This window comes from Nerophis ophidion, linkage group LG02, assembly GCF_033978795.1.
Source record: "Nerophis ophidion isolate RoL-2023_Sa linkage group LG02, RoL_Noph_v1.0, whole genome shotgun sequence".
In the NCBI taxonomy this organism is placed as follows: domain Eukaryota; kingdom Metazoa; phylum Chordata; class Actinopteri; order Syngnathiformes; family Syngnathidae; genus Nerophis; species Nerophis ophidion.
This window is the reverse complement of record NC_084612.1, coordinates 39,158,117-39,185,411: the sequence shown is the minus strand read 5'-3', so window position 1 is coordinate 39,185,411 and position 27,295 is coordinate 39,158,117. Positions and strand designations below refer to the sequence as shown.

At 40.5% G+C, this 27,295-nt stretch overlaps 1 protein-coding gene across 1 annotated transcript in view; it reads left to right on the top strand.

Moving 5' to 3' along the window:
- Window positions 1-2,322: 2,322 nt before the first annotated feature.
- Window positions 2,323-27,295, top strand: part of rras2 (RAS related 2) — an 86,368-nt gene continuing 61,395 nt past the window's right edge. The window contains exon 1 of the mRNA XM_061883497.1: window positions 2,323-2,677. Within this exon, the coding sequence (XP_061739481.1) occupies window positions 2,576-2,677 (102 nt within the window). The 5' untranslated portion in view covers window positions 2,323-2,575. The remainder of the gene's footprint in view (window positions 2,678-27,295) is intronic.

Below are 27,295 nucleotides of genomic sequence, written 5' to 3'. Positions count from 1 at the left end.
AACAGCCGTGTGTGTGTGTGTGTGTGTGTGTGTGTGTGTGAGTGTGAGAGAGAGAGAGAGAGATCTCTCTCTCTTACACACTTGCTTATATGTGCTATGGCTACGAGGGTTTTTGTTTCTTCCTGGCCTCAGTCTGGTCCCATGTTTAGACTGATTTTTTTCCTCCTCATTCCCCTCCCTCCACAGCGTTTACCTGTTTCTCACCTTTTTTTGTATTTTGTCAGGAGCGCCGGAAGTTGGCAGACCCTTCAGCGACCATGTGCTTTCTCCCTGTAATGTTGTCTGATCTTGAATTGGATTGTGCTGAAAATCTCAATTTCTCCTCAGGGATTATTAAAGTATTTATGATTGGATTAGATTAGATTAGATCAGTTTATTTCAAAGGGGACAATGCAATTTCATAATACACATGATTTTAGGGCTTCACGGTGGCAGTGGGGTGAGTGCGTCTGCCTCACAATACGAAGGTCCTGCAGTCCTGGGTTCAATCCCAGGCTCGGGATCTTTCTGTGTGAAGTTTACATGTTCTCCCCGTGACTGCTTGGGTTCCCTACAGGTACTACGGCTTCCTCCCACTTCCAAATACATGCACCTGGGGATAGGTTGATTGGCAACACTAAATGGTCCCTAGTGTGTGAATGTTGTCTGTCTATCTGTTTTGGCCCTGCGATGAGGTGGCGACTTGTCCAGAGTGTACCCCGCCTTCCGCGCGACTGTAGCTGAGATAGGAGCCAGCGCCCCCCGCAACCCAAAAAAAGGGAATAAGCGGTAAAAAATGGATGGATGGACATGATTACTTATGGTTAAAAAAGCCAGAAATACCCAGAAGGCTAGTTTTAATGTGTAGTCCCCTGGCCATGATGTAAAAAAGGCAGTACAATGACAATTTAAAAGAAAAAGAGAAGAGAGAGAAAAAGAAAATAAGCACACAATAAATATACAATGATCAAAAATAAGGTAACACTTTAGTATGGGAAACATATTCACCATTAATTAGTTGCTTATTAAAGTGATAAAGACTTAATTTATAGTTGTTTGTACACTAAGGCAGTGGTTCTCAAATGGGGGTACGCGTACCCCTGGGGGTACTTGAAGGTATGCCAAGAGGTATGTGAGATTTATTTTTAAATATTCTAAAAATAGCAACAATTCAGAAATCCTTTATATTTATTGAATACTACTTCAACAAAATATGAATGTAAGTTCATAAACTGTGAAAAGAAATGCAACAATGCAATATTCAGTGTTGACAGCTAGATTTTTTTGTGGACATGTTCCATAAATATTGATGTTAAAGATTTCTTTTTTTGTGAAGAAATGTTTAGAATGAAGTTGATGAATCCAGATGGATCTCTATTACAATCCCCAAAGAGGGCACTTTAAGTTGATGATTGCTTCTATGTGTAGAAATCTTTATTTATAATTGAATCACTTGTTTATTTTTCAACAAGTTTTTAGTTATTTTTATATCTTTTCAAATAGTTCAAGAAAGACCACCAATGAGCAATATTTTGCACTGTTATACACACTGTCATACAATTTAATAATTCAAAAACTGATGACATAGTGCTGTATTTTACTTCTTTATCTCTTTTTTTTTCAACCAAAAATGCTTCTCTCTGATTAGGGGGTACTTGAATTAAAAAAAATGTTCACAGGGGGTACATCACTGAAAAAAGGTTGAGAACCACTGCACTAAGGGAACATATAAGGATTAGGGTTACTAATAAGCAATAAGGGTTAGGGTTAGTTACTCTGGTTTACTGGTTGTATATCAAGGCCATGCAGAATAAGGCATTAATAAGTACTTAATTACTAATTAAGAGCCTATATGTTACTAATTTGCATGTTAATAGGCATCTAATTAATGGTGAATATGTTCCCCAGACTAAAGTGTTACCAAAAATTAAATACAACATCACAACATAACATTTATCTTAGCATCTAAACAGGATCATCTTTTTAGTTTTGGTAGCTGATAAGCCACATTTGAAATCAGGTGCATATACAGTTGCAGTATTGTCTGGAACATGTGCCCATTCCACATGAGTTTGACACCCCTGCCCTATTGTGCAGCATGGGAAGGGTATTCATAATTTGTTTTCATGTCATTATTTTGAGTCTGATCTTAAATACTGGGACAACTTCCTTGCATTGTACAACATTTCTTAAGATTAAACATATGGCTTCTATTTTAACAAAACACTGCCATATCGTGTAACTGTTTGATTTAATTGTGCTGTTTGTGGACAAGAACATTAGTTGCATGGGTGCGTGTGTGTGAAAGAACTAGTCTCGCTTCCGCCCCCCAGCGGCAGACACTATAGTACTTCTCCGGCGGATGACTCCTGGCCGCACACATCTTGTTGAGCGCCGCAGCGTCGCTGTCGTTGTCGAAGCTCCGACACGGTGACGCGTATGGATCGGTAACAACCCCCTGGACTCCTCTCCGCACCTCCTTCCCAACCGACGAGTCCAATTTCCGCCACCTTTCCCGGGCCCTCTCTCCTTCGCGCGGGAGGGCTAAGAGGAGAAAAGCTGGGCTTGGTGCGGCGAAGGCGGCGAAGTGTCCTCGATGGCAGGCTGGAAGGACGGCTCGGTCCAGGAGAAGTACCGGCTGGTTGTCGTGGGCGGCGGCGGAGTCGGCAAATCGGCCCTGACGATCCAGTTTATTCAGGTCAGTGAGGTTACGCGCCCTCCCCTTCTCCGCTGCCCAAAACACGGCGCGGCACGACGGGTAAAGAGAGGCCGGGCGGAGCTCCACCAAGCGGGCACGGGGTTTGTTTTCTTCGCCGCTACTTTGCCGAGGCCTGCAGCAACTTAGCGAATGACTGTTTGATTCATGGGGAAGCTTATTTAATTCCAGTGCACCCTCAGCACTTCTGCACTGTTTGGAAGAAAGGGGAAGTGAACTTATTGTCATTCGACCAGTGCTCTGTTTGCAGAAGGGAAAGTTGCACTAAAGTTGTCTCATTTGAAGCACGGAGAAGAAAAAAAAAAGTGCAGTTCTGAGCAAAGTCAATCACATGAGAATTATGCTGAAGCACACAGGAAGGGATTTGTCTCGCTTGACTATTTGTAAGAAAGTCGGGGGTTCATAAAAAGAGTTGGAGTTTTGATGCCTTTTCCTCAAAGACTATACAGTGTGTCCAGACTGTTCTTCGGGGTTGGCACACATACCTCTGTCTGCCCCAGGGTCAGCTGTAGCTTACCACCACCGTAATGGAGTGAATCTTCTTGGGAGACAATTGATGAAATTACATACTAACGATGCTTCCCAGAATCAAACTCCGGTCCATCTATCAACCATTTTCTACCGCTTGTCCCTTATGAGGTCGCGGGGGTGCTGGAGCCTATCCCAGTTATATGGCATAAAAGGTAGATGTGAGGATTGCTATGCTATTGTCACATTTTAATTTTCCCAAATGTTGTGTTATTCATATTGCTCTCAGAGCGGTAAACGGCTTGGATTAAGTTTGCTGACACATTTAATATTATGCTCTGTTAATCTTTGATTCTGCTTAGTGGCCTTGTGGTTAGAGTGTCCGCCCTGAGATCGTTGGGTCGTGAGTTCAAACCCCGGCCGAGTCACACCAAAGACTATAAAAATAGGACCCATTACCTCCCTGCTTGGCACTCAGCATCAAGGGTTGGAATCGGGGGTTAAATCCCCAGATTGATTCCCGAGTGTGGCCACTACTGCTGCTCAATGCTCCCCTCACCTCCCAGGGTAGTGAACAAGGGGATGGATCAAATGCAAAGGTTGGCAGACAAGGTGCATTCCAACACTATGATTCGACCTCCCTGACCCTTATGGTGTTGCCCTCACCATTCACTAAAACACACGCAAATAAATGACACGCTTTGCCCTTTGCAGGGTGTGTGTGTGTGTGTGTGTGTGTGTGTGTGTGTGTGTGTGTGTGTGTGTGTGTGTGTGTGTGTGTGTGTGTGTATGGAAGTGATACTGGATTTGCCTCCAGAAGAAAAGATTGCAGGCAGCTGCATGTTTCCACACTGTCAGACAATAGTGGGCTGGTACTTGTATCAGAGTGGGGGTGAAAAGCTCATGGTGAATGTGTGGTGTGTGTGTGTGTGTTGGAGTTGTGTCTAATGAGGGTTCAAAAAGCTCATTAACTGCATACCAAGTAAAAAGGGATCAGATAGCGATGGTCCAAATTCCTGCCATAGTCCATTGACCCTGCCAACCCGCAGTTAGCGTCGAGCAACCATTCAAAGCAGAATATCACATTTGCGCATTTCAATAGTTGAATAGGAATATTACATTGATTGACCATTTCACGTTGAATACAGCTACACATGGAAATTATGGAAAAAATAAATAATCCGTTCCAGTGTTAAACAGTGCCCATCATTAAACATTTTAATAACTTTACATTCAGTGTTCAAATGGGCCATATAAGGATTTTTGCCTACATTCAAAACACTTGCTTGTGGTCTACATAACATCTAATAGCGGTTATTTGGCCCAAATAGTGCATGGATTTGGTTGTTTTGCCTATTGTTTGCAATCCTTATGAGAGACAAGAAAACAAAAGGTTTTTATTTTAATTTTTGCCTTCTAACATGTAGAAATCGACTCCTCGGTAGATTGCAATGCAGCTATTGGAAGCAATCAATTCTACCTCTAAATAACTTTAGATATGCATTCAAAGACCATCACCAATACTTAATTTAGCTTATGTAACCTGTATAATAACCAAGCTTTTGCTTTATTGTAAGAGAGAACACCAAGGAACTCTCTTTCTAGCATAGTAACACATCAGCGTACTTCGGTATTAGCCGTAAAATCTAAGCGAGAGATAAGCTAGTTTCTATGACAACGCAGAACGCATTTGAGTTTCTAATGCACAACACAATGCGACAAGGCACCAATCTGTACTGACTGAAAAACATGAACAATCATGTTACAGTATCTGTAAAGTATTAGCCCACATTTCATGTTTTGTTTGTACACAGCTAGCCAGACAGCATATGCTGAGTGTGATGAGCCACGCATTACGTGCTGTGTGTACAAACCCCGTTTCCATAGGAGTTGAGAAATTGTGTTAGATGCAAATATAAACGGAATACAATGATTTGCAAATCATTTTCAACCCATATTCAATTGAATATGCTACACAGAAAACATATTTGAAGTTAAAACTGATAAACCTTTTTTTTTTTGCAAATAATCATTAACTTTAGAATTTGATGCCAGCAACATGTGACAAAGAAGCTGGGAAAAGTGGCAATAAATACTGATAAAGTTGAGGAATGCTCTTCAAACACTTATTTGGAACATCCCACAATTGTGCAGGCTAATTGGGAACACGTGGGTGCTATGATTGGGTATAAAAGCAGCTTCAATGAAATGCTAAGTAATTCACAAACAAGGATGGGGTGAGGATCACCGATTTGTAAGCAAATTGTCAAACAGTTTTAGAACAACATTTTTCAACGAGCTGTTGCAAGAAATTTTGGGATTTTACCACCTACGGTCCGTAAAATCATCAAAAGGTTCAGAGAATCTGGAGAAATCACTGCACGTAAGCGATGATATTGCGGACTTTTGATCCCCCAGGCGGTACTGCATCAAAAACCGACATCAGTGTGTAAAGGATATCACCACATTGGCTCAGGAACACTTCATAAAACCACTTTCAGTAACTACAGTGGGTTGCTACATCTGTAAGTGCAAGTTAAAACTCTACTATGCAAAGCAAAAGCCATTTATCAACAACACCAAGGAACGCCGCCGGCTTCACTGGGCCCGAGCTCATCTAAGATGGACTGATGCAAAGTGGTAAAGTGTTCTCTGGTCTGACGAGTCCACATTTCAAATTATATTTGGAAATTGTGGATGTGGTGTCCTCCGGAACAAAGAGGAAAATAACCATCCGGATTGTTACAGGCTCAAACTTCAAAAGCCAGCATCTGTGTTGGTATGGGGGTGTATTAGTGCCCAAGACATGGGTAACTTACACATCTGTGAAGGTACCATTAATGCTGAATGGTCCATACAGGTTTTGGAGCAACATATGTTGTCATCCAAGCAACGTTATCATGGACGTCCCTGCTTATATCTGCAAAACAATGCCAAGCCACGTGTTACAACAGCGTGGCTTCGTAGTAAGAGAGTGCGGGTACTTTCCTGGCCCGCCTGCAGTCTAGACCTGTCTCCCATCGAAAATGTGTGGTGCATTATGAAGCGTAAAATACAACAACGGAGACCCCGGACTGTTGAACGACTGAAGCTCTACATAAAACAAGAATGGGAATGAATTCCACTTTCAAAGCTTCAACAATTAGTTCCCTCAGTTCCCAAACGTTTATTGAGTGTTGTTAAAAGAAAAGGTGATGTAACACAGTGGTGAATATGTCCTTTCCCAACTACTTTGGCACGTGTTGCAGCCATGATTTTTTAAGTTAATTATTATTTGCAACAAAAAAAAAGTTTATGAGTTTAAACATCAAATATCTTGTCTTTGTAGTGCATTCAATTCAATATGGGTTGAAAAGGATTTGCAAATCATTATATTCCGTTTATATTTACATTTAACACAATTTCCCAACTCATATGGAAACGGGGTTTTTATGTATTTTATTAAAGACAGACGTATCGCTTCCCAGAGGAAGCTTTTAATTTAATTCTTTGAAGAGTAGTCCTTAAATTCAAATTCAAATTCGAATGTGCTAAGAGTAAGACATAGTGCGTGCAGTGTCATTTCAAACTGGTAGTTTTTGATCTAATGAAATAAAAAAATTGTTTTGAATTATCTCTGTCATTTGTATTCGGTGGCTTTTTTAACAAATAGGGACAAGTTCGGGGAAAAAATCGTAAATCAAAATTTTGGGGAAAAAATTGGAGATTTAATTTTTAGGCCAAACCTCCCAGGCCTTGATCATAGGTGAGCTGGAGCCTATGCCAGCTGACTCTGGGTGAGAGGCTATTATTATTATTATTATTATTGATATGATTGTGCACTAATATTTAATATTATTATAATTACACCCTGGACTCCATGTAACTTGCAATGGTTTTCAGGCGACCTACAGATTGTCTCGGTTCTGTTCAAAGTTGTATCCTTGCCCCCTTCGCTAAAACGCTTGTTCATGTGGAGTTCAGTTGGTTTTCTTTGATGTGTAATGAGCGTGGTTCTCTTACTGTGCCATGTGATGACTTTTGCTGCAAATTGGTGCTATAAACATGTAACTGACCCTTAACCACAAAAATCAAAATGAAAAGCATAATAGACTGCGTTAATCCTTTGATCCTGAACGGATGATTTCATGAGGTATGCTGAGCTCTGGTCGCGTGTTGGATCTTATGGAGTAAGTGTTATAAAATAGCAACACTAAAGAGAAAAACTCACTCATACTGTAGCTGAATTGAAGTCTAGGGTGACACCATGCCTGACAGCAGTTCAGTTCAGCACGATTTTAGAGAATTTTTTTTCATCACATTACAGACTGTACGGTCGTACAGTGTTGGGTATTTGACTTAAAAGGTCTCAGACTAGTATATCTTATAGTTTTTTTATACAGCTGCAAAAATATATATATATAAGTATCACATTTAATGAATCTAAAGATTATAATGTCATCACAGTAAAACAAACACCTGACACTATTCCACCTGAAGATGTGTTTCTTCCATGACTTGGGAAGCAAACACTGGCTTGAGTATTGGATCCCAGTGTGTTTTTGGGGATCTGTTAATCCGCCCTCGTGCTCCTCTGGCATAAGCACAGCTGTGTAAGTGAGCGAAGAGCAGATGTTGACAGCGTGAGGAAGAGCCGTACAACCTCTTCCGAGCTCTCCTGCCAGCGGAGAAGTCCTAACAGCTGCATGTGAAGTCGAGGGTTCCCCCAAGAACTGCTGTTAAAAGTCAGGGTGGGACGGGTTGAAGGTGGGAGGGATCTGAACCAGTCTGGGTGGGATAATGTTAATGGTCATGGACTATGTGGAATTTGGCCCGTAGGCAAAGGAAGTCACTTGACTGCTGCTGCTGCACGTAAGACCTCCTAGTTTTGCATGGAAATATGTGACCTGCTTCCTGGATCAGTGGAACTGTTTATGTGTCAAATCTTAGAATAAGGCTTATTGTTTTGCCAAAAATATAGTGGGCTTAAAGGCCTACTGAAATAAGATTTTCTTATTTAAACCGAGATAGCAGGTCCATTCTATGTGTCATACTTGATCATTTCGCAATATCGCCATATTTTTGCTGAAAGGATTTAGTAGAGAACATCGACGATAAAGTTTGCAACTTTTGGTCGCTAATAAAAAAGCCTTGCCTTTACCGGAAGTAGCAGATGATGTGCGCGTGACGTCACGGGTTGTAGGGCTCCTCGCATCCTCACATTGTTTACAATCATAGCCAGCAGCAATTAGAGCTATTCGGACCGAGAAAGAGACAATTTCCCCATTAATTTGAGCGAGGATGAAAGATTTGTGGATGAGGAAATTTAGAGTAAAGGACTAGAAAAAAAAAATACAAAAAAAAGTTAAAAAAAAAAGAGGCGAGGGCAGTGACAGCGATTCAGATGTTCCATCCATCCATCCATCTTCTTCCGCTTATCCGAGGTCGGGTCGCGGGGGCAGCAGCCTAAGCAGGGAAGCCCAGACTTCCCTCTCCCCAGCCACTTCGTCTAGCTCTTCCCGGGGGATTCCGAGGCGTTCCCAGGCCAGCCGGGAGACATAGTCTTCCCAACGTGTCCTGGGTCTTCCCCGTCGCCTCCTACCGGCTGGACGTGCCCTAAACACCTCCCTCGGGAGGCGTTCGGGTGGCATCCTGACCAGATGCCCGAACCACCTCATCTGGCTCCTCTCGATGTGGAGGAGCAGCGGCTTTACTTTGAGTTCCTTCCGGATGACAGAGCTGATGTCTCCGGTAAGAGCTGACTTATTACCACAATTTTCTCACCGAAAACTGCCGGTTGACATTTGGTCGGGATCCATGTTCGCTTGATGGCTCTGATCCACTGTAAAGCTTCATCTTCGGGAATTTTAAACAAGGAAACACCGACTGTGTTTGTGTGGCTAAAGGCTAAAAGCTTCGCACCTCCATCTTTCTACTTTGACTTCTCCATTATTAATTGAACAAATTGCAAAAGATTCACCAACACAGATGTCCAGAATACTGTTTAATTATGCAATTAAAGCAGACTACTTATAGCTTGGATCGGGCTGAAAAATAATGTCCGCTACAACCTGAGACGTCAAACGCACGCGTTATCATACGAGTCATCATACCGTGACGTTTTCAACATGACACTTCGCAGGAAATTTAAAATTGCAATTTAGTAAACTAAAAAGGCCGTATTGGCATGTGTTGCAATGTTAATATTTCATCATTGATATATAAACTATCAGACTGTGTGGTCGGTATGAGTGGATTTCAGTAGGCCTTTAACATGTATTTCTTCATGTTTACATCAGTATTCATTTAAAGATTTTGCGTATTTGCTTTAATTTACAGAGATTGTTCACAAAATATTGGACAACGTCAATATTGTTTATAATTGTTTATAAAGATAATGCTTAGGAGTAGAAGTATTTATTTAACGATGTATTATTGTGGTTGGGGTATGCAGTGGTAGTTTAGAAAAGGTGTGAATTAAGTATCAGTTGATGTGGGAAAAATGATGGATTCTGCAATGCATCACGTTTAGAACATGGGCTATTCATGAATTGATGGAAAAATGTCCAAACATCAACTATTTACATATGTCGATTAAAGTAATACAGAAGGTTCTAAAAAGCGGCATCATTGCTGATTTTGTCTAAACATTACTTCTATGTTCGGTTTAAACTAACCAAGAGAGAACTGTTAGCTAACGTCTTTCAACGTTATGCCTTAGCTGGGTTAGCGTGGACACACAGGGAGGAGGAGTGGACAAGCTATGCTAAGATAGCTTGAATGTGAAGTAGCGAAATCACAAAAGAATACATTTGTCATACATTTCAACAGAAGGCTAATAGGAACAGCGTTACAGCAGAGAGTAACCAAGAGGAAATGAGCAAGTAGATGAATAAGTCAGAAGAGACAATAATTTTCACACTGTACGGAAGCACAAAACATCTTGTCAGCCATAGATATGATGATGCAGATAGACGACACACGTTTTTGAGATGCAAGTTGATGGTGACTACGGCCATAATGTCTTAGCATTCTGTGGTTTTAGAAGGCGTAAAAATTAAATCAGGGATGAACTCCTGTGACCCCAAAAGGGACAAGCGGTAGAAAATGAATGGATGGATGGATGATAAATGTTATGAAAGTGTATGTTACTACACTTGCAGTGTGTGTACAAAATGTTGATGGAGGGTTTTAAAGTTGTTTAAGGCGGCTTTGAAGGTTACAATGGTGACTCCCATTAGCCGCATCTTCCAAGCGTTTTTTTTATCATCTTTAAAATCCTAATTAAAAAACGATGTGTTCAAGTCTTTCATAATGATTGTGAGTGATAGGCAAAAAAAAAAAATGTGCAGTTGGCCTTTAAGGATACATAGATATAGTGAATTACCAATATTACTAATTCTTAAGAGCTTGCATGCCCCACCCCAGTCACAGTGAGAGAAGGGGAAAAAAGACAGTATGTGCTGAGGCAGATAGTTTTTTGTGGGGAAGGGGATTTAGTGTACAAAAGATGATGTCGCTCGCCTGGCAGCAACAGAGTGCTGTCGGCCACCCCTCGATGCCAAGCAGTTGACTCAAGCTGAGATAGCATTGGGATGACATAACAATTGAGTCATCTGACAAACGTTGTGGAACATAGAGTGTTGTTTAAAGTGACGCCCGTGAGGGAGGAAGCTTCTAAGTACGGGAAAACATGACTCACATTGGAGGGCTGCATGTGGGGTAATCTATGTCTGTGTATCAGTTTTAACACTTAACACTTTAAACATTATAAAATAACAGTCATATGTTTCCTTAAATTCACTAATAGTGCAATACTGTACAAACAAATATTTTGCAACTGTCCAAGCGCATCACCTGATGTTTTTAATAGATCGCAGCAATGTTGATGTATTTATTTCACATGTAAAACCCCTGTTTCCATATGAGTTGGGAAATTGTGTTAGATGTAAATATAAACAGAATACAATGACTTGCAAATAATTTTCAACCCATATTCAGTTGAATGTGCTAAAAAGACAACATATTTGATGTTCAAACTGATAAAAAAAATTTTGTCGTTGCAAATAATCATTAACTATAGAATTTGATGCCAGCAACAGGTGACAAAGAATTTGGGAAATGTGGCTATAATTACTGATAAAGTTGAGGAATGCTCATCAAACACTTACATGGAGCATCCCACAGGTGGGCAGGCTAATTGGGAAAAGTTGGGTGTCATGATTGGGTATAAAAGCAGCTTCCATGAAATGCTAAGTAATTCACAAACAAGGATGGGGTGAGAGTCACCACTTTGTAAGCAAATTGTCGAACAGTTTTAGAACAACATTTCTCAACGAGCTTTTGCAAGGATTTCAGGGATTTTACCATCTACGGTCTGGAAAATCATCAAAAAGTTCAGAGAATCTAGAGAAATCACTGCACGTAAGCGATGATATTGCGGACTTTTGATCCCCCAGGCGGTACTGCATCTAAAACCGACATCAGTGTGTAAAGCATATCACCACATGGGCTCAGGAACACTTCATATAACCACTTTCAGTAACTACAGTTGATCGCTACATCTGTGAGTGCAAGTTAAAACTCTACTATCAAAAGCCAAACCCATTTATCAACAATATCCTGAAACGCCGCCGGCTTGGCTGGGCCCGAGCTCACCTAAGATGGACTGATGCAAAGTGGAAAGGTGTTCTGTGGTCTGATGAGTCCACATTTCAAATTATATTTGGAAACAGAGGACGTGGTGTCCTCCAGAACAAGAAGGAAAATAACCATTCGGATTGTTATAGGCGCAAAGTTCCAAAGCCAGCATTTGTGATGGTATGGGGGTGTATTAGTGCCCAAGGCATGGGTAACTTACACATCTGTGAAGGCACCATCAATGCTGAAAGGTCTATACAGGTTTTGGAGCAACATATGTTGTCATCCAAGCAACGTTATCATGGACGCCCCTGCTTATTTCAGCAAGACAAGTGTTACAACAGCGTGGGTTCGTAAAAAAATGAGTGCGGGTACTTTACTGGCCCGCCTGCAGTCCAGACCTGTCTCCCATCGAAAATGTGTGGCACATTATGAAGTGTAAAATACGACAGCGGAGACCCCGGACTGTTGACCGATTGAAGCTCTACATTAAACAACAATTAGTTTCCTCAGTTCCCAAACGTCTGTTGAGTGTGGTTAAAAGAAAATGTGATGTAACACAGTGGTGAACATGTCCTTTCCCAACTACTTTGGCACATGTTGCAGCCATGAAATTCTAAATTAATAATTATTTGCAAAAAAAAATTAAGTTTATGAGTTTGAACATCAAATATCTTGTCTTTGTCCATCCATCCATTTTCTACCGCTTATTCCCTTTTGGGGTCGCGGGGGGCGCTGGCGCCTATCTCAGCTACAATCGGGCGGAAGGCGGGGTACACCCTGGACACCCTTGTCTTTGTGGTGCATTCAATTGAATGAGTTGAAAATGATTTGCAAATCATTGTATTCCGTTTATATTTACATCTAACACAATTTCCCAACTCATATGGAAACGGGGTTTGTATGTGTTTCCCTGTTTGTTGCACTCCTACTCACTTTGCACATACTTCACATTCGTGCATCAGTGTGGGTTTCTCCATTTTTTCCTTTGTGTGCAATTTATACATTGTGGCATGTAGAGACAAGGTAAAGTTGTTGATGAAGCTTCTATTCAATCAACTTGTGACACTTGACTTTGTCACATGTTATACTGCTGAGTGCAATAAAGCCTACTGAGCATAAGTTGTTCATTTCCTGGAAAGCAGTGGATTTGGTTTGTTAGAGCAGACTAAACTGTGATAAGACCTTTTAGGTTAGATTGTGGCCAGCCCTATGTGCTACCCTGTGGGTTAATGACACAAGTGTTTAACTCTGATTGGAGAGTCATCTGTTTATTTCTTATACACAAGTTGGCTTGAGAGAAAGGAGAATGTGTCAAAAAAACCATGATTCTTGTGGACATAAAAAGTTTAGGTATACATTGTGTTTTATTCATTCTGTGTCTCAATAAGAGATTAATATGAGATGTAGTCCTCCTTTCGTCAAAACTATACAATAACTATGGTTGAGCTTGATTTTGTAACTCAACAATTACCTTATTGTTGTCATGATTTCAATTATGTTGGGCTAGAACCTTATTACATTTCATTTCAGTTGGCATTTTAGACAAGGGCAGTTAGCATACACTTAATTAATTTAAACTTTTTGTTTTAGCATAGCAACATAGTGGTTTGCACATCCCGCAGCACTTTGTTGTTAAGGCGGCCGCCTAAACTCAAGACTTAAAAAAAATAAAATGTTTTTACTGTCCAGCTTCTCAAGCAAATCATATGGTTGATGTAGATGCCCGTATCAGCTGTTCAGATTTACTTTATCAATCAATCAATCAATGTTTACTTATATAGCCCTAAATCACTAGTGTCTCAAAGGGCTGCACAAACCACCACGACATCCTCGGTAGGCCCACATAAGGGCAAGGAAAACTCTCACCCAGTGGGACATTGGTGACAATAATGACCCAGTGGGACGTCGGTGACAATGATGACTATGAGAACCTTAGAGAGGAGGAAAGCAATGGATGTCGAGCGGATCTAACATGATACTGTGAAAGTTCAATCCACAATGGATACAACACAGTCGCGAGAGTCCAGTCCAAAGAGGATCCAAGACACAGCAGCGAGAGTCCCGTTCACAGCGGAGCCAGCAGGAAACCATCCCAAGCGTAGGCGGACCAGCAGCGCAGAGATGTCCCCAGCCGATACACAGGCAAGCAGTACATGGCCACCGGATCGGACCGGACCCCCTCCACACGGGAGAGTGGGACATAAAAGAAAAAGAAAAGAAACGGCAGATCAACTGGTCTAAAAAGGGAGTCTATTTAAAGGCTAGAGTATACAAATGAGTTTTAAGGTGAGACTTAAATGCTTCTACTGAGGTGGCATCGCGAACTGTTACCGGGAGGGTATTCCAGAGTACTGGAGCCCGAACGGAAAATGCTCTATAGCCCGCAGACTTTTTTTGGGCTTTGGGAAAAGAGAAGTGTAGGATACTTCTCTTGTTGCCTTATTTGTCCATCCATCCATCCATTTTCTACTGCTTATTACCTTTGGGGTCGCGGGGGGCGCTGGTGCCTATCTCAGCTACAATCGGGCGGAAGGCGGTGTACACCCTGGACAAGTCGCAACCTCATCGCAGTGCCTTATTTGTATTTGACTTTATTAAATGTATTTGTATTATCATTTGGTGCTAAGCTAAAGTCTTAACAAGCTGCTTCGCTTAGTACTTCCTCTGTCAGTATGTTTCTCCAGCACCCAGCATGTCCCACCCACTCAACCATCTGATTGGTTACACGCACAGCGGTAACAGTCAATCAGCAGTGCGTATTCAGAGTGCATGTAACAGCCAATCAGCAGTGCGTATTCAGAGCGGTAACAGCCAATCAGCAGTGAGTATTCAGAGCACGGCAGAGACGGTGCAAAAAGGTGCTTAGCAGGTGAGCATAATGCAGCGAACTCTCCCCACATTATAATAAACACCCCCCCAGTCAACTACTAGTAACTGTCACGAAGGGAGTGCATAGTGATGCGCGAGTTGTCCACCCCAAGATGCATGAAGACCAGCAGGACAGGAATAGCAGGTAAGAGCTTGGTTTAATATGCAAAAAGATAACACTGGTAAAAAACAGACAAAATGAACAAAATAAAAGCGCGTGCCTAACGCACGGGAAGCTAAAGCTAAACTAGCAGGTAGTCAAGAGTCCAAAAGGTAGCGTGCCGAGCGCACGGGAAGCTAAGGTAAAACTTAGCACAAGAACTAGACATTGGAAGGTACCCCCACGTGAAAGTTGCTTACCGCAAACAAAGGATCAAGACTGAACAGAGCGAGAAGGCAGGCTTAAATACTGGCAGCAATCAAAAATCAGGTTCGCGTCAAAAACAAGTGGCAGGTGGAACAAATATGAAACCATGGTAACGGAACAAACAAGGAAGAGCAAAACTAGGGATCAGAGGCGTCCAAAATCAATCAGAAAACAAAAGGACTCGAAAACCAAAATAACATATGATCCGGATGGCGGATCATAACATCCAAGCAACATCCCCCCCCCCCCCCAAGGGACAGATCTCAGATGTCCCACAAAATAGCCAGAACTCCCACAACAAGACAGAACTTACAGGGTTCACTGTGACATTTGCTATGCCCAATAACTCAAATTTTTCTTTGCAACTTAAAGAATAACAAATCGCCAAGACAACACTCTTACGTTTGGGTACCACTTTACTTACAAGGTGATGACGAAAAGGCAAAAAGTCCAAAAGTGAAGGGAGGGCGGAGGGAGGACATAGTGGAGGGTCGCCAGGTCGTGTATCCCCGAATCCACCGGGGACAAGTCGGGTGGCGGCAGCGAATAGAACGCCGCTGCCACAAAAGTCTTGGCGGGCGACCTCGAAGAGGCCACATCTGACGTGGAGGAGGATATGCCCGGCGAGAAGGACGACCTCCTGTAGAATTTGGAGGTAATCCTCCTTTTTCATTGTCCTATTTACTCTTTGTAAAGCACCAGTTTCATTGGCAGCACAACAGGCCCAGAGCATAATACTACCATCACCATGCTTGACATAGGTATGGTGTTCCTGGGAATAAAGTCACCTTTTCTCCTCCAAACATACTGCTGGGTATTGTGGCCAAATAGCTACATTTTTGTTTCATCTGACGACACATAGACAAAGATAAGACCTTCTTGAGGAACGTTCTGTGGTCAGATGAAACAAAAAGTATTATAGCAAAACATAGCTAATATGAATGCCAAGCCAAGGAAAGCACTTAATTTAATTATTTGAACATTTTTCCATAAAATGTAAAATTTATATCTGGTTTAAAAAGAACAACATTATACAAAGCAGAATGTTGCTAAGAGGAATATGCAGTCTATGCAATGTACAATTTTTTGATCCTCTGCCAAGCTACTGAGAAATGTAGTTAAGCAACGTAGCTTCGCTACATGTAACCTACTCAGGGCCTCGTGGTTAGAGTGTCCGCCCTGAGATCGGTAGGTTGGGAGTTCAAACCCTTCCGAGTCAAACCAAAGACTATAAAAAAAATGGGACTCATTGCCTCCCTGCTTGGCACTCAGCATCAAGGTTTGGAATTGGGGGTTAAATCACCAAAAATGATTCCCGGGCGCGGCACCGCTGCTGCCCACTGCTCCCCTCACTTCATAGGGGGTTAACAAGGGGATGGGTCAAATACAGAGTACAAATTTCACTACACCTAGTGTGTGTGTGACAATCATTGGTACTTTAACTTTAACTTTAACTTTAACTTTAACTTAACGAGTTACAGCCCAACACTGATTAGTAGTAATAGAAATGTTTTGAGTGATTTTTGCCTTGTGCTATGGATCTAGTGTGTGTAAGTGTGTGTGTTGATGCCTGCTGGATATGCATTATCTACTATCTACTGTATATTCCTGCATCTTGTCAGTATTGATGGAAAAGCGCTGAGTATTTCCACCCATTTGCTATTTTAAACTGTATTAATCATATACAGTAAGTGTTCTACCAGAAGTAAAATATGTTGGTGCCTGCTTAAAAATTTGACGAATATCTGTCCTTAAATACAGGGATGAAAACATTCCTTTTACTGAGGTAATATACTGGAACCTGGCTAAATGCCATGTAGCATACCGATGGAATGCACATTCAAAAGGGAGTTAAGGATGTGTAAAGACACTCCCACCCATCTGGCAACGCTCAAGAGACTAGCTGGTCGCTCCTTTTACTGCAAGATGATGAGGAATTAATGAGTATCCAGGGAGTCTGCACATGCTACAATACAAACTATCATGGCAAGAGACACAATTGTAGTACTTGGCCACATCCTTGGGTACGCCTGCACAGCCTGTTAATACTTCTCTCTCAGTGACGGTTAAAACATTGATTATCTTTGTATTGCCCTCTCAGTAAAGTTTCATAGTAATCAGTGAACTAGTTTATGTTTGTTAGCAGTCAGCACTGAAATTTGTTTTGTTTTGTTTTGCACATTTAAATTACTCAATTGTGTTTTTAACCTTTCAGACAGTCCTGCAGACAGAGCGACGGGTTCTTCTGTGTTGTTTTGGCAATTGTTCTGTGTCCACACAATAGTATGTTCAAGGTCTGCAGTATCAGGTCTCACATCTCATAGTCAACTATGGCGATGGGAAAATTATTTTAGCGTTTCACACCCACCACCAAATTGTATTCACCCGTATAATTACTGTATAACAGATCAGTATCATAAGGGTGCCTTCACACTCAGTTATCTGGTTTGAATTAGTTGATATGTTAGTCAACAAAATGTATCATAAAAGTCCATATGAGGCTGCTCTCTTCTTCTGTAAGTTACAAAAAGAAGATTTGTAGTACTAAATAGTGAGTGAAACAGCCCAAATAAACATAGCTTAGAGCAAAAACAATATAATATAGCGTTGATGTGGAAATTTACAGTCAAAAAGTTGGCTTTTTGCAAGAATATACCGGGAACCAGCTATTTTGTGTGACTGTGTGGGAACTGAATTTTTTTGGGATCGTTTATTTTAGAAAGAACCCCAAAAAATATTTTGTCTTGTCTCTCATAATTATTGTGAACGATACTTGTCCAGGGTGTACCCCACCTTCCGCCTGATTGTAGCTTAGATAGGCATCAGCACCCCCCGCGACCCGAAAGGGAATAAGCGGTAGAAAATGGATGGATGGATGGATAGGCAAAAAAAAACCCCAGAAAAAGTTCCCCTTTAATGCTTATGAGTTATGTTGGTCCACAAAGTTTGTGGCTCCATGAAACGCTGTTTATTTTTTATTTTTGGCACAAGTTGCATTATAGAGCCAATTAAACTTACACTACTCCTATATCATAAAAACATCTAGTGCTGTCAAGAGATTAAACAATTGAAAGATTAATTCATCATAATTTGTAATTAAATAATCTAATTGTAAAATCATTGAACAGTTGAGCTCTTAATTATTATAACTTTTAATTGTCTGATCTCTCATTTCTTAATTGCTTGACAGCACAATAATTTTAATGGTACAACTAATTAAACATCTGCTAAATATTAATGTTGTTAATTAATCACAATTCATGCTATCATTTTTCACGCCGTCAATGTTGTGTTGACAGAAGGGCAAGCAAATGTAGATATTTGAACTGCTCCTTGTCTTCACATCCTCTCTGAAAGATTGGCTTTTTTCCCGCAAGAAGATAAAAGATGAGGTCATTGACAGAAAAGCAGTGATTATGTCGTTGATGTCATTGTATTACCAGAAGATAGCGCTTACAAAGCATTTCATCTGATTGTTCTGATGTCATCCCCTTACAAGACCAATCAACTTCTATATACAACTCTCTAGCCTTAAAGGCCTACTGAAATGAGATTTTCTTATTCAAACGGGGATAGCAGGTCCATTCTATGTGTCATACTTGATCATTTCGCGATATTGCCATATTTTTGCTGAAAGGATTTAGTAGAGAACATCCACGATAAAGTTTGCAACTGTCGGTGTTAAGAGAAAAGCCCTGCCTCTACCGGAAGTCGCAGACGATGACGTCACATGTTTGATGGCTCCTCACATATTCATATTGTTTTTAATGGGAGCCTCCAACCAAAAGGGCTATTCGGACCAAGAAAACGACAATTTCCCCATTAATTTGAGTGAGGATGAAATATTCGTGTTTGAGGATATTCATAGCGACGGACTAGGAAAAAAAGAAAAAAAAGTAAAAAAAAAAAAACGCGATTGCATTGGGACGGATTCCGATGTTTTTAGACACATTTACCAGGATAATTCTGGGAAATTCCTTATCTTTCTATTGTGTTGCTAGTGTTTTTGTGAATTTAATATTACCTGATAGTCGGAAGGGTGTCTCCACGGGTGTCTTGACGCGCAGTGTCTCGGGAGCTATGGACGGCACAAGCTCTGCTTTTCTCCAGTAAGAAATGACTTTTTAACCAAAATGTTCTCACCGAAACCTGCTGGTTGACATGTGGTCGGGATCCATGTCCGCTTGACCGCGCTCTGATCCATATGAAAGTTTCACCTCCAGGAAATTTAAACAAGGAATCACCGTGTGTTTGTGTGGCTAAAGGCTAAAGCTTCCCAACTCCATCTTTCTACTGTGACTTACTTCTCCAATATTAATTGAACAAATTGCAAAAGATTCAGCAACACAGATGTCCAAAAAACTATAATCATGCCGTTAAAGCAGACGACATTTAGCTGTGTGTGTGCGCAGCGCTCATACTTCCTAAAAACCCGTGACGTCTTGCGTACACGTCATCATTACACGGCGTTTCAAAGACGAAACTCCCTGGAAATTCAAAATTGTAATTTAGTAAACTAAAAAGGCCGTATTGGCATGTGTTGCAATGTTAATATTTCATCATTGATATATAAACTATCAGACTGCGTGGTGGGTAGTAGTGGGTTTCAGTAGGCCTTTAAGAGGCATATTTGCTTTGGAGTTTTTGAGTGTGATGATACGCTGTAATGTATTTCTTGTAGACTCCCCAATTATTATGTTATTCCATAAGGGAATAGCACACTTGTCTAGTTGTTGTACCATATACAGTTATGTTTTTAGTGTGGTTTACAACTTATTTTAGCTGAGGGGGCTTTGAGGTCTACTCTGTTATTGTTTTGAAACAGTAACTGTATCATTTCCTCATGAATTGTTGCTTCTTATAATGCACCAGTCCTTGTTACAATGCCTGGTGCTGAGCTAGCTGCCAGACAGCCGGTGAACATTTGGTGTGTCTGATGCATAAAGTGTCCAAGCGGACTTAAGGACACCTGCTGTCCATCAGTAGGAGGTGTGTCTGCATCTGCAGCTTCACCATACAGTATAGTCCAAATGTGCTGATGACAAAGAAGATCACACAAAGAAACAACTTTGTTTTCAATTTACCATTCTAGCTTGTGTTATCCTGATGATTGACACAGTGTCAGCCACACCAACAACATGACCTCCAACATAAACATGATTTTGGTTGAGTCACTTAAACAGTTGTTGTGTGACTGTTGTTCTGATCTAAAAGGTGCAGCAACTGTAAACGGTTGTGTCTTCATGACAGCTGGTGCTGGAAAACATAAGGTAAAGTTTTCAATTGGCACGCACCAGTGCAAGTTAACTAAACAGCTGTTTAACATTTTGTCTGGTATGTATAACCAAAACAGTTCTCTCCACTTGCCTGACAGCTTATGATGCTGGTTAAAGCTGCCTTCTTTGCATGCACAGCACACAGCCATCATGCTTACTGGTGGACTGTGGTATTAAATGTTAGACATCTCAATTGTAGGCTACTTTGGATTTTCAGAAACGCCCCACATTGGTATACAATACTTTGGCTTACAAGGTGTTTGAAGGGGGTTGTGGAGAGTGCCATCAAAAGTCATGACCACACCAAAAACAGATTTTTCTGCAGTATGTGGTTGGAAAAGCTTGCTTATGTTGGAGCCGTTTAGGACATATCCTGCATTTGAGAGTGATGAGAAGTAGGAAATGTCCAGCTTAGAGTTTAAGCGGTTCAACCTCAAAGCATTCGAGACAGACTTTTAGAAAATGGCTGACAATATGTCTAATAAAGATATGAGCAAGCCTTATTGCCACCATGTGGTACCAAAGTTTCCCTCACATGTAATTAATTGTGGTAGCTCGTGGCGAACCGCCGCAGCAAAATTAAAGCCGCCACAGCTTAAAAATTAGTGTTTTGTATTTTTTATTTGAAAACAAATTAAAGTAATATAATGAATTGTAGCGTCCAGAAGAAGTCACACAAAGTTTGACGCTTTTTAAAAACTTTTATTGACAATCTTACAACAGGCACGGTACCAATAGCTTTTCCCTCCCTTGCACATACATCTGTCTCCGTACTTCACTCCCAGACACATTACACTTCCTCATTTTCTGACAATCCACTTTCAGGCACAGTATGTTCATGATCATGGGAACTTTTAACATTAATAACACATAAAAATAAACATTAATACCAGCAGGTCTTTAGAATATGAATGGATATACAGTATAGCCTATTGTTTGCGCACTATTGACTCGTGATGAACTGAAGATTTGGCCGCAGAAAAAATACTTTGATCACCGAAACAGGATGTTGTGACGACTTAAGCAATACGCATGGATTGTCTGGAGCAGAGGCAGTCTTCGATGTGGTTGTATTTTAGTATATCCGAGATATACCCGCGGACAGCAATTAACAATATATGCAATGTGCAAACATTAAGAAGAGGAATGTGAAATCAGGCTCGCTCCAGCTCTCACTGTCCGTCACAGACATTCAGCAACATAAGTAAAGAGTCTTCAAACACGAATATAGTTTCTAATAATACCTGAAAAAGATGCTAGATGGTTGTTGCAATGCATTTTTAATAGTCACTAAAACGATTGGAGAAGGAACTCGTGGAACTTGAAAAATTATCTACAAAGTACAGCAACAATTAAAAAATTGAACAAAACAATTTAACACAAATATATGTTAATACTAATTAATAATAACACCGATTTGATTTTAACTGACTGTATGAATGTGTTTAGCCTTTATAAAGCAGCACTAGGTAACCTTTCAACCTTCATAAAATATTTTCATAACTGGGGATGATACATGGACTTACAACTAGTTGAATCACACCTTTGTCACGGCCTGATGGGGTCTGTATTGCTTTCAATGGCACTTAGCAACTTTGAGGAGGGTGGCAGGAACCCAGCCACACAAAAAACTACAAATGTGCTGACCTGCTTTACGGCATACGTCACTCCCCATTTCCCCATTTGTTAAAAAGATGGAAGTCAATGCAAACCCCTACGTGCAGGAGTTCCATTTGTACTGGGATTTCCTTTTTGGAATTTGTATTGGAACGCCCCTCATGGTTGGATTTCCGACCCTGAAAGTCGAAGCATTCTCACCTCACACAAGTTTGTTTCAAAGATGGCTGCTCTGGATGTAAACAATTATGTCTACTTCTACAATATCTGTTATTAGCACTTCTGATGAGTTTTTGTTGCAGTAAAGCAGCCATAAACAATGTGTTGTTGTATGTTTATTTGTTGTAATGTCACTCGAGTGTAAAATACATTCATTGATGTGGTATATACTCTGAATGTCGCTAGCAACAGCGCCTGTGTTTTCTCTTCATCCACCGTGATTGAAGGTTGCAGAAAGAGTGCATATTTTACCATCAGTTGTTTGCATTCATACAAGGCCAGCTCAAAAATAGCTTTCATGGATGTGGTTCACTTGGTTTCGACATTGTAACTGGAACGCTCCCAACTTGGCTGTGACGCCATTCCCACCTCTGACTTCCCACTTCCCAGGTTAATGGAATGCAGCATTATACTGCTATCAAGGTAGGAGCTGCAAAATAACCAAAAAAACTGAAAAGTTTTGTCTTAGGAGTCAAAACTAATAAATAGGGAGCCTAACCGAATAAAAGGAGAGTCATGGATCCACATTGCTCCGGCTTTCACTCGCTGGCGTGTGCTCAAAACGAGGAGGGAATTTCGACCCAATGCTGCCTTGGCGTTGTTCCTGCTGGACTACTAAGTTATTTTCGATGCTCAACTAAAAATGCTAATGCTAATGTTAGCTAACGTAAATTTGCGTGATAGCAATAAATGGCCACCAGCTTGATAGGTTGTGGTTCCACACTGACACGACCAGCCACAGATTGGCCGCCGAGACAATAGAGGTACGAACATGGTCCATTAAGACTCTATGTCCAGCACCTCCCTCTTGACAGTTTCAAAGTTCTTCCAGAGGTGGCAATTGAAACTCTCTTTGATGGGAGAGTCTGTTAGATGTACCCAGCAGACCCTCACAATTCGTTTGGGCCTGCCAGGTCGTTCCGGCATCCTCCACCGCCATTGGCGCCAACTCACCACCAGGTGGTGATTGGTAGAAAGCCCTGTTTCGCTATTCACCCAATTGTCCAAAACATGAGACCGCAAATCCGATAACACAACATATATATATATATAAATATATATATATATATGTATGTATGTATATATACATTTTTTGGGTTATTTATTTACCAAATTTGTAAACAATGGCATAACATACATATACACACAGGGTCTATTGCCAGGGTTAATGTGGTCAACATATATAAAATAAAAACTAAATAAGATAAGGCTCAGAATGGTTTCTTAACAAAACCTTTCTACATATAAAGTGCTTTTGTTGATTGATTGATTGATTGAAACTTTTATTAGTAGATTGCACAGTACAGTACATAATCCGTACAATTGACCACTGAATGGTAACACTCCAATAAGTTTTTCAACTTGTTTAAGTCAGGGTCCACTTTCATCAACACCGCCCGCCGTTTTTTGTGGACATGTTCCATAAATATTGATGTTAAAGATTTCTTTTTTTGTGAAAAAATGTTTAGAATTAAGTTGATGAATCCAGATGGATCTCTAATACAATCCCCAAAAAGGGCACTTTAAGTTGATGATTACTTCTATGTGTAGAAATCTTTATTTATAATTGAATCACTTGTTTATTTTTCAACAAGTTTTTAGTTATTTTTATATCTTTCTTTCCAAATAGTTCAAGAAAGACCACTACAAATGAGCAATATTTTGCACTGTTATACAATTTAATAAATCAGAAACTGATGACATAGTGCAGTATTTTACTTCTTTATCTCTTTTTTTCAACCAAAATTGCTTCGCTTTGATTAGGGGGTACTTGAATTAAAAAAATTTACACAAGGGTACATGACTGAGAAAAGGTTGAGAACCACTGTGTTATGAGAGTAGCGTATGTGTGTGTCTGGCCCTTTAATATGTGACAGTGTGTGACGTCAGTGAGTGAGTGGGTGAGCGAGGTGAGGGAGCTTAGCGCTAGTGCGGCTGGTGTTTTGTTGGATTGGCTGTGTGCAAGACCTCAATAAAGCCACGATTTGCAACTAATTGCCGGACTCTTCATTTACCCTGGAGTCCGTAGCTGTGGAGAACCACTGCCGGGTAGAGTGAAGGGTTTTGCCTCCGAGAATACATCAGCCCTGGAGGAGTGTCTCCCCTGGACACTCTTGGAGCCGAAAGCAGGAAAGATGCAACACATGTTTGACGTGTTGTCAGAAGCAGCTGCTGAACAATCTCAGCAAACCTCCGTCCTCCATTGTTGTATTGCGTAGCCAAACTGTTCCCAAAACGAGAGATCTTAACGAGGCAGGAGGGTCTTCCAGCTCTGGCATGTTGTCCTAGCCCGGTCGCTGCTAGCATGTGTACTCGTTCGGTACACCTCCGGACTGAACCGAAACCCCCGTACCAAAACGGTTCAATACAAATACACGTACCGTCACACCCTTATTATATATATATATATATATATATATATATATATATATATATATATATATACATATATATATATATATAGGAGCAGCGAGAACACCAAGAAGCGCATATGCCAAATCTTCAAAGAAAACGGCCTACGGATCACGATTGAAGCCAACAAGCAAACCGTCAACTTCCTCGACGTCACTTTCAACCTGAGAAATAACAGCTACCAACCATTCACGAAACCCAACACAACACTCCAATACGTGCACCATGACAGCAACCACCCACCCACCACCACGAAAAGAATACCTACCGGAATTAATAAAAGGCTATCGATGCTGTCATCCAGCAAAGCTGAATTCGACCAAGCAACCCCCCCGTACCAGAAAGCACTTGATGAAAGCAGATACAACTTCACCCTCACCTATGAACCCACTCCAGGAAACCAACCAAAAAAGAGCAGAAAACGAAACAACATCATCTGGTAAAATCCGCCATTCAGCAAAGACGTCTCAACCAACATCGGCCGCAAGTTCCTCACTCTGATCGACAAACACTTCCCCAAAGGCAACACCCTAAGAAAAATATTCAACAAGAACAACATTAAATTGAGCTACAGCTGTATGAATAACATGCAACAAATCATTTCAAACCACAACAAAGCAATTGCAAAAGGACTGCCTACCCCCAGACTAAACAACTCTGAAACCAATAATGAATGTAACTGTCGCAAGAAACCTGATTGCCCTCTCAACAGAAGGTGCTTACAGACATCAGTCGTTTACCAAGCAAAGGTAACATGCAAGGACATTAACACATCCGACACGTACGTAGGATTAACCGAAGGAGCGTTCAAAACAAGATGGAATAATCACAACGCCTCCTTTAGAAACCAGACTTTGCAGAATTCTACAGAACTCAGCAAACACATTTGGAACCTCAAAGACAATAATGTTGAATATTCAATAACATGGCAAATTCTTGCATCCAGCTCACCTTACAACAGTGGTAATAAAAGATGCAACCTATGCTTAAAAGAGAAACTGTTTATTATATATCATCCAGATTTATCATCCCTCAACAAGCGCAGTGAAATCATTTCAACATGCCGCCACAAACGGAAACACCTCCTAGGTAACACATGAGCCAATCACCACACCCTACGCCTGCTTGTACCCACCCACTCTGTGCTCTATATAAACCATTGTATGTGAATGCTTCCATTAAAATCTCCTGATGATTGAGGGAACCCCCCATGAAACAGATCTGTAGAGATGAAGTAGTCTTGTGATTTTTTCCCACACCTACATATTGCGCTCTACCACGGTATCGAGCACTATTCTCTGGATAATCCAATCAAGACACATATATATATATACATATATATATATATATATATATATATATATATATATATATATATATATTTATATATATATATATATTTATATATTTATATATATATATATTTATATATATATATATATATATATATATATATAAATAAATGATAAATGGGTTGTACTTGTATAGCGCTTTTCTACCTTCAAGGTACTCAAAGCGCTTTGACACTACTTCCACATTTACCCATTCACACACACATTCACACACTGATGGAGGGAGCTGCCATGCAAGGCGCCAACCAGCACCCATCAGGAGCAAGGGTGAAGTGTCTTGCTCAGGACACAACGGACGTGACGAGGTTGGTACTAGGTGGGATTTGAACCAGGGTCCCTCGGGTTTGCGACGGCCACTCTTCCACTGGGCCACGCCGTCCCTAAATAAATATATATATATATATATATATATATATATATATATATATATATATATATATATATATATATATATATATATATATATATATATATATATATATATATATATATATATATATATATATATATATATATATATAATAAGGGCTGGGCGATATGGCCTTTTTTTAATATCTCAGTATTTTTAGGCCATATCGCGATATACATAATATATATATATATATATATATATATATATATATATATATTTTGCCTTGGCCTTGAATGAACACTTGATACATATAATCACAGCAGTATGATGATTCTATGTGTCTACATTAAAACATTTTTCTTCATACTGCATTCATATATGCTACTTTTAAACTTTCATGCAGAAAGGGAAATCACTAAATAAGTCAATTGACCAAAAGTGTATTTATTAAAGTTATTAAGCAGTGGTACAAATATTTATGTCATTTCCAAAACAGAAAGTGCAAGATTGTCAGAGACATTTTAGGTGTCAAATAAAAATGAGTTGCTAATAGGAAATCAAATAGTATTTGTCCTTCACTATGTGGTAGGTTACTACAGACGTTATTAAATTCTCTTCATTCTCTACCGAGTGACTTTTCAAATGATGCTACATATTTGCAGTAATGCTACTTTTTATAGCAATGCTTGTGCCCCACACTTGACAAATTACCACCGCCAGATGATGGACACCCTGCTGTTTTTATTGGGAATTAAGTCTTCCTTCATTTGTTGCCAGATTCGCACCTTCTTTTTCTCGTATTACGACTCGTACGGCTAGGTTAGCATCACAGCTAACAATACCCAGTCTGCTACCTCTCTGCTGGGCGAGGGCATATACGTATGTGACGTATGACGTCACAGTATGTGACGTGTTTAAGTTTGTGCGCCTGCTTGTCTGTGAGAAGGAGAGACAAGAAGGAGTGAGAAGAGCCTGTAGTGTAATGCCCGCAGCTAAAAGCAACTGCATGAGAACGTATACTCCAATATTACGATATAGTCATTTTCT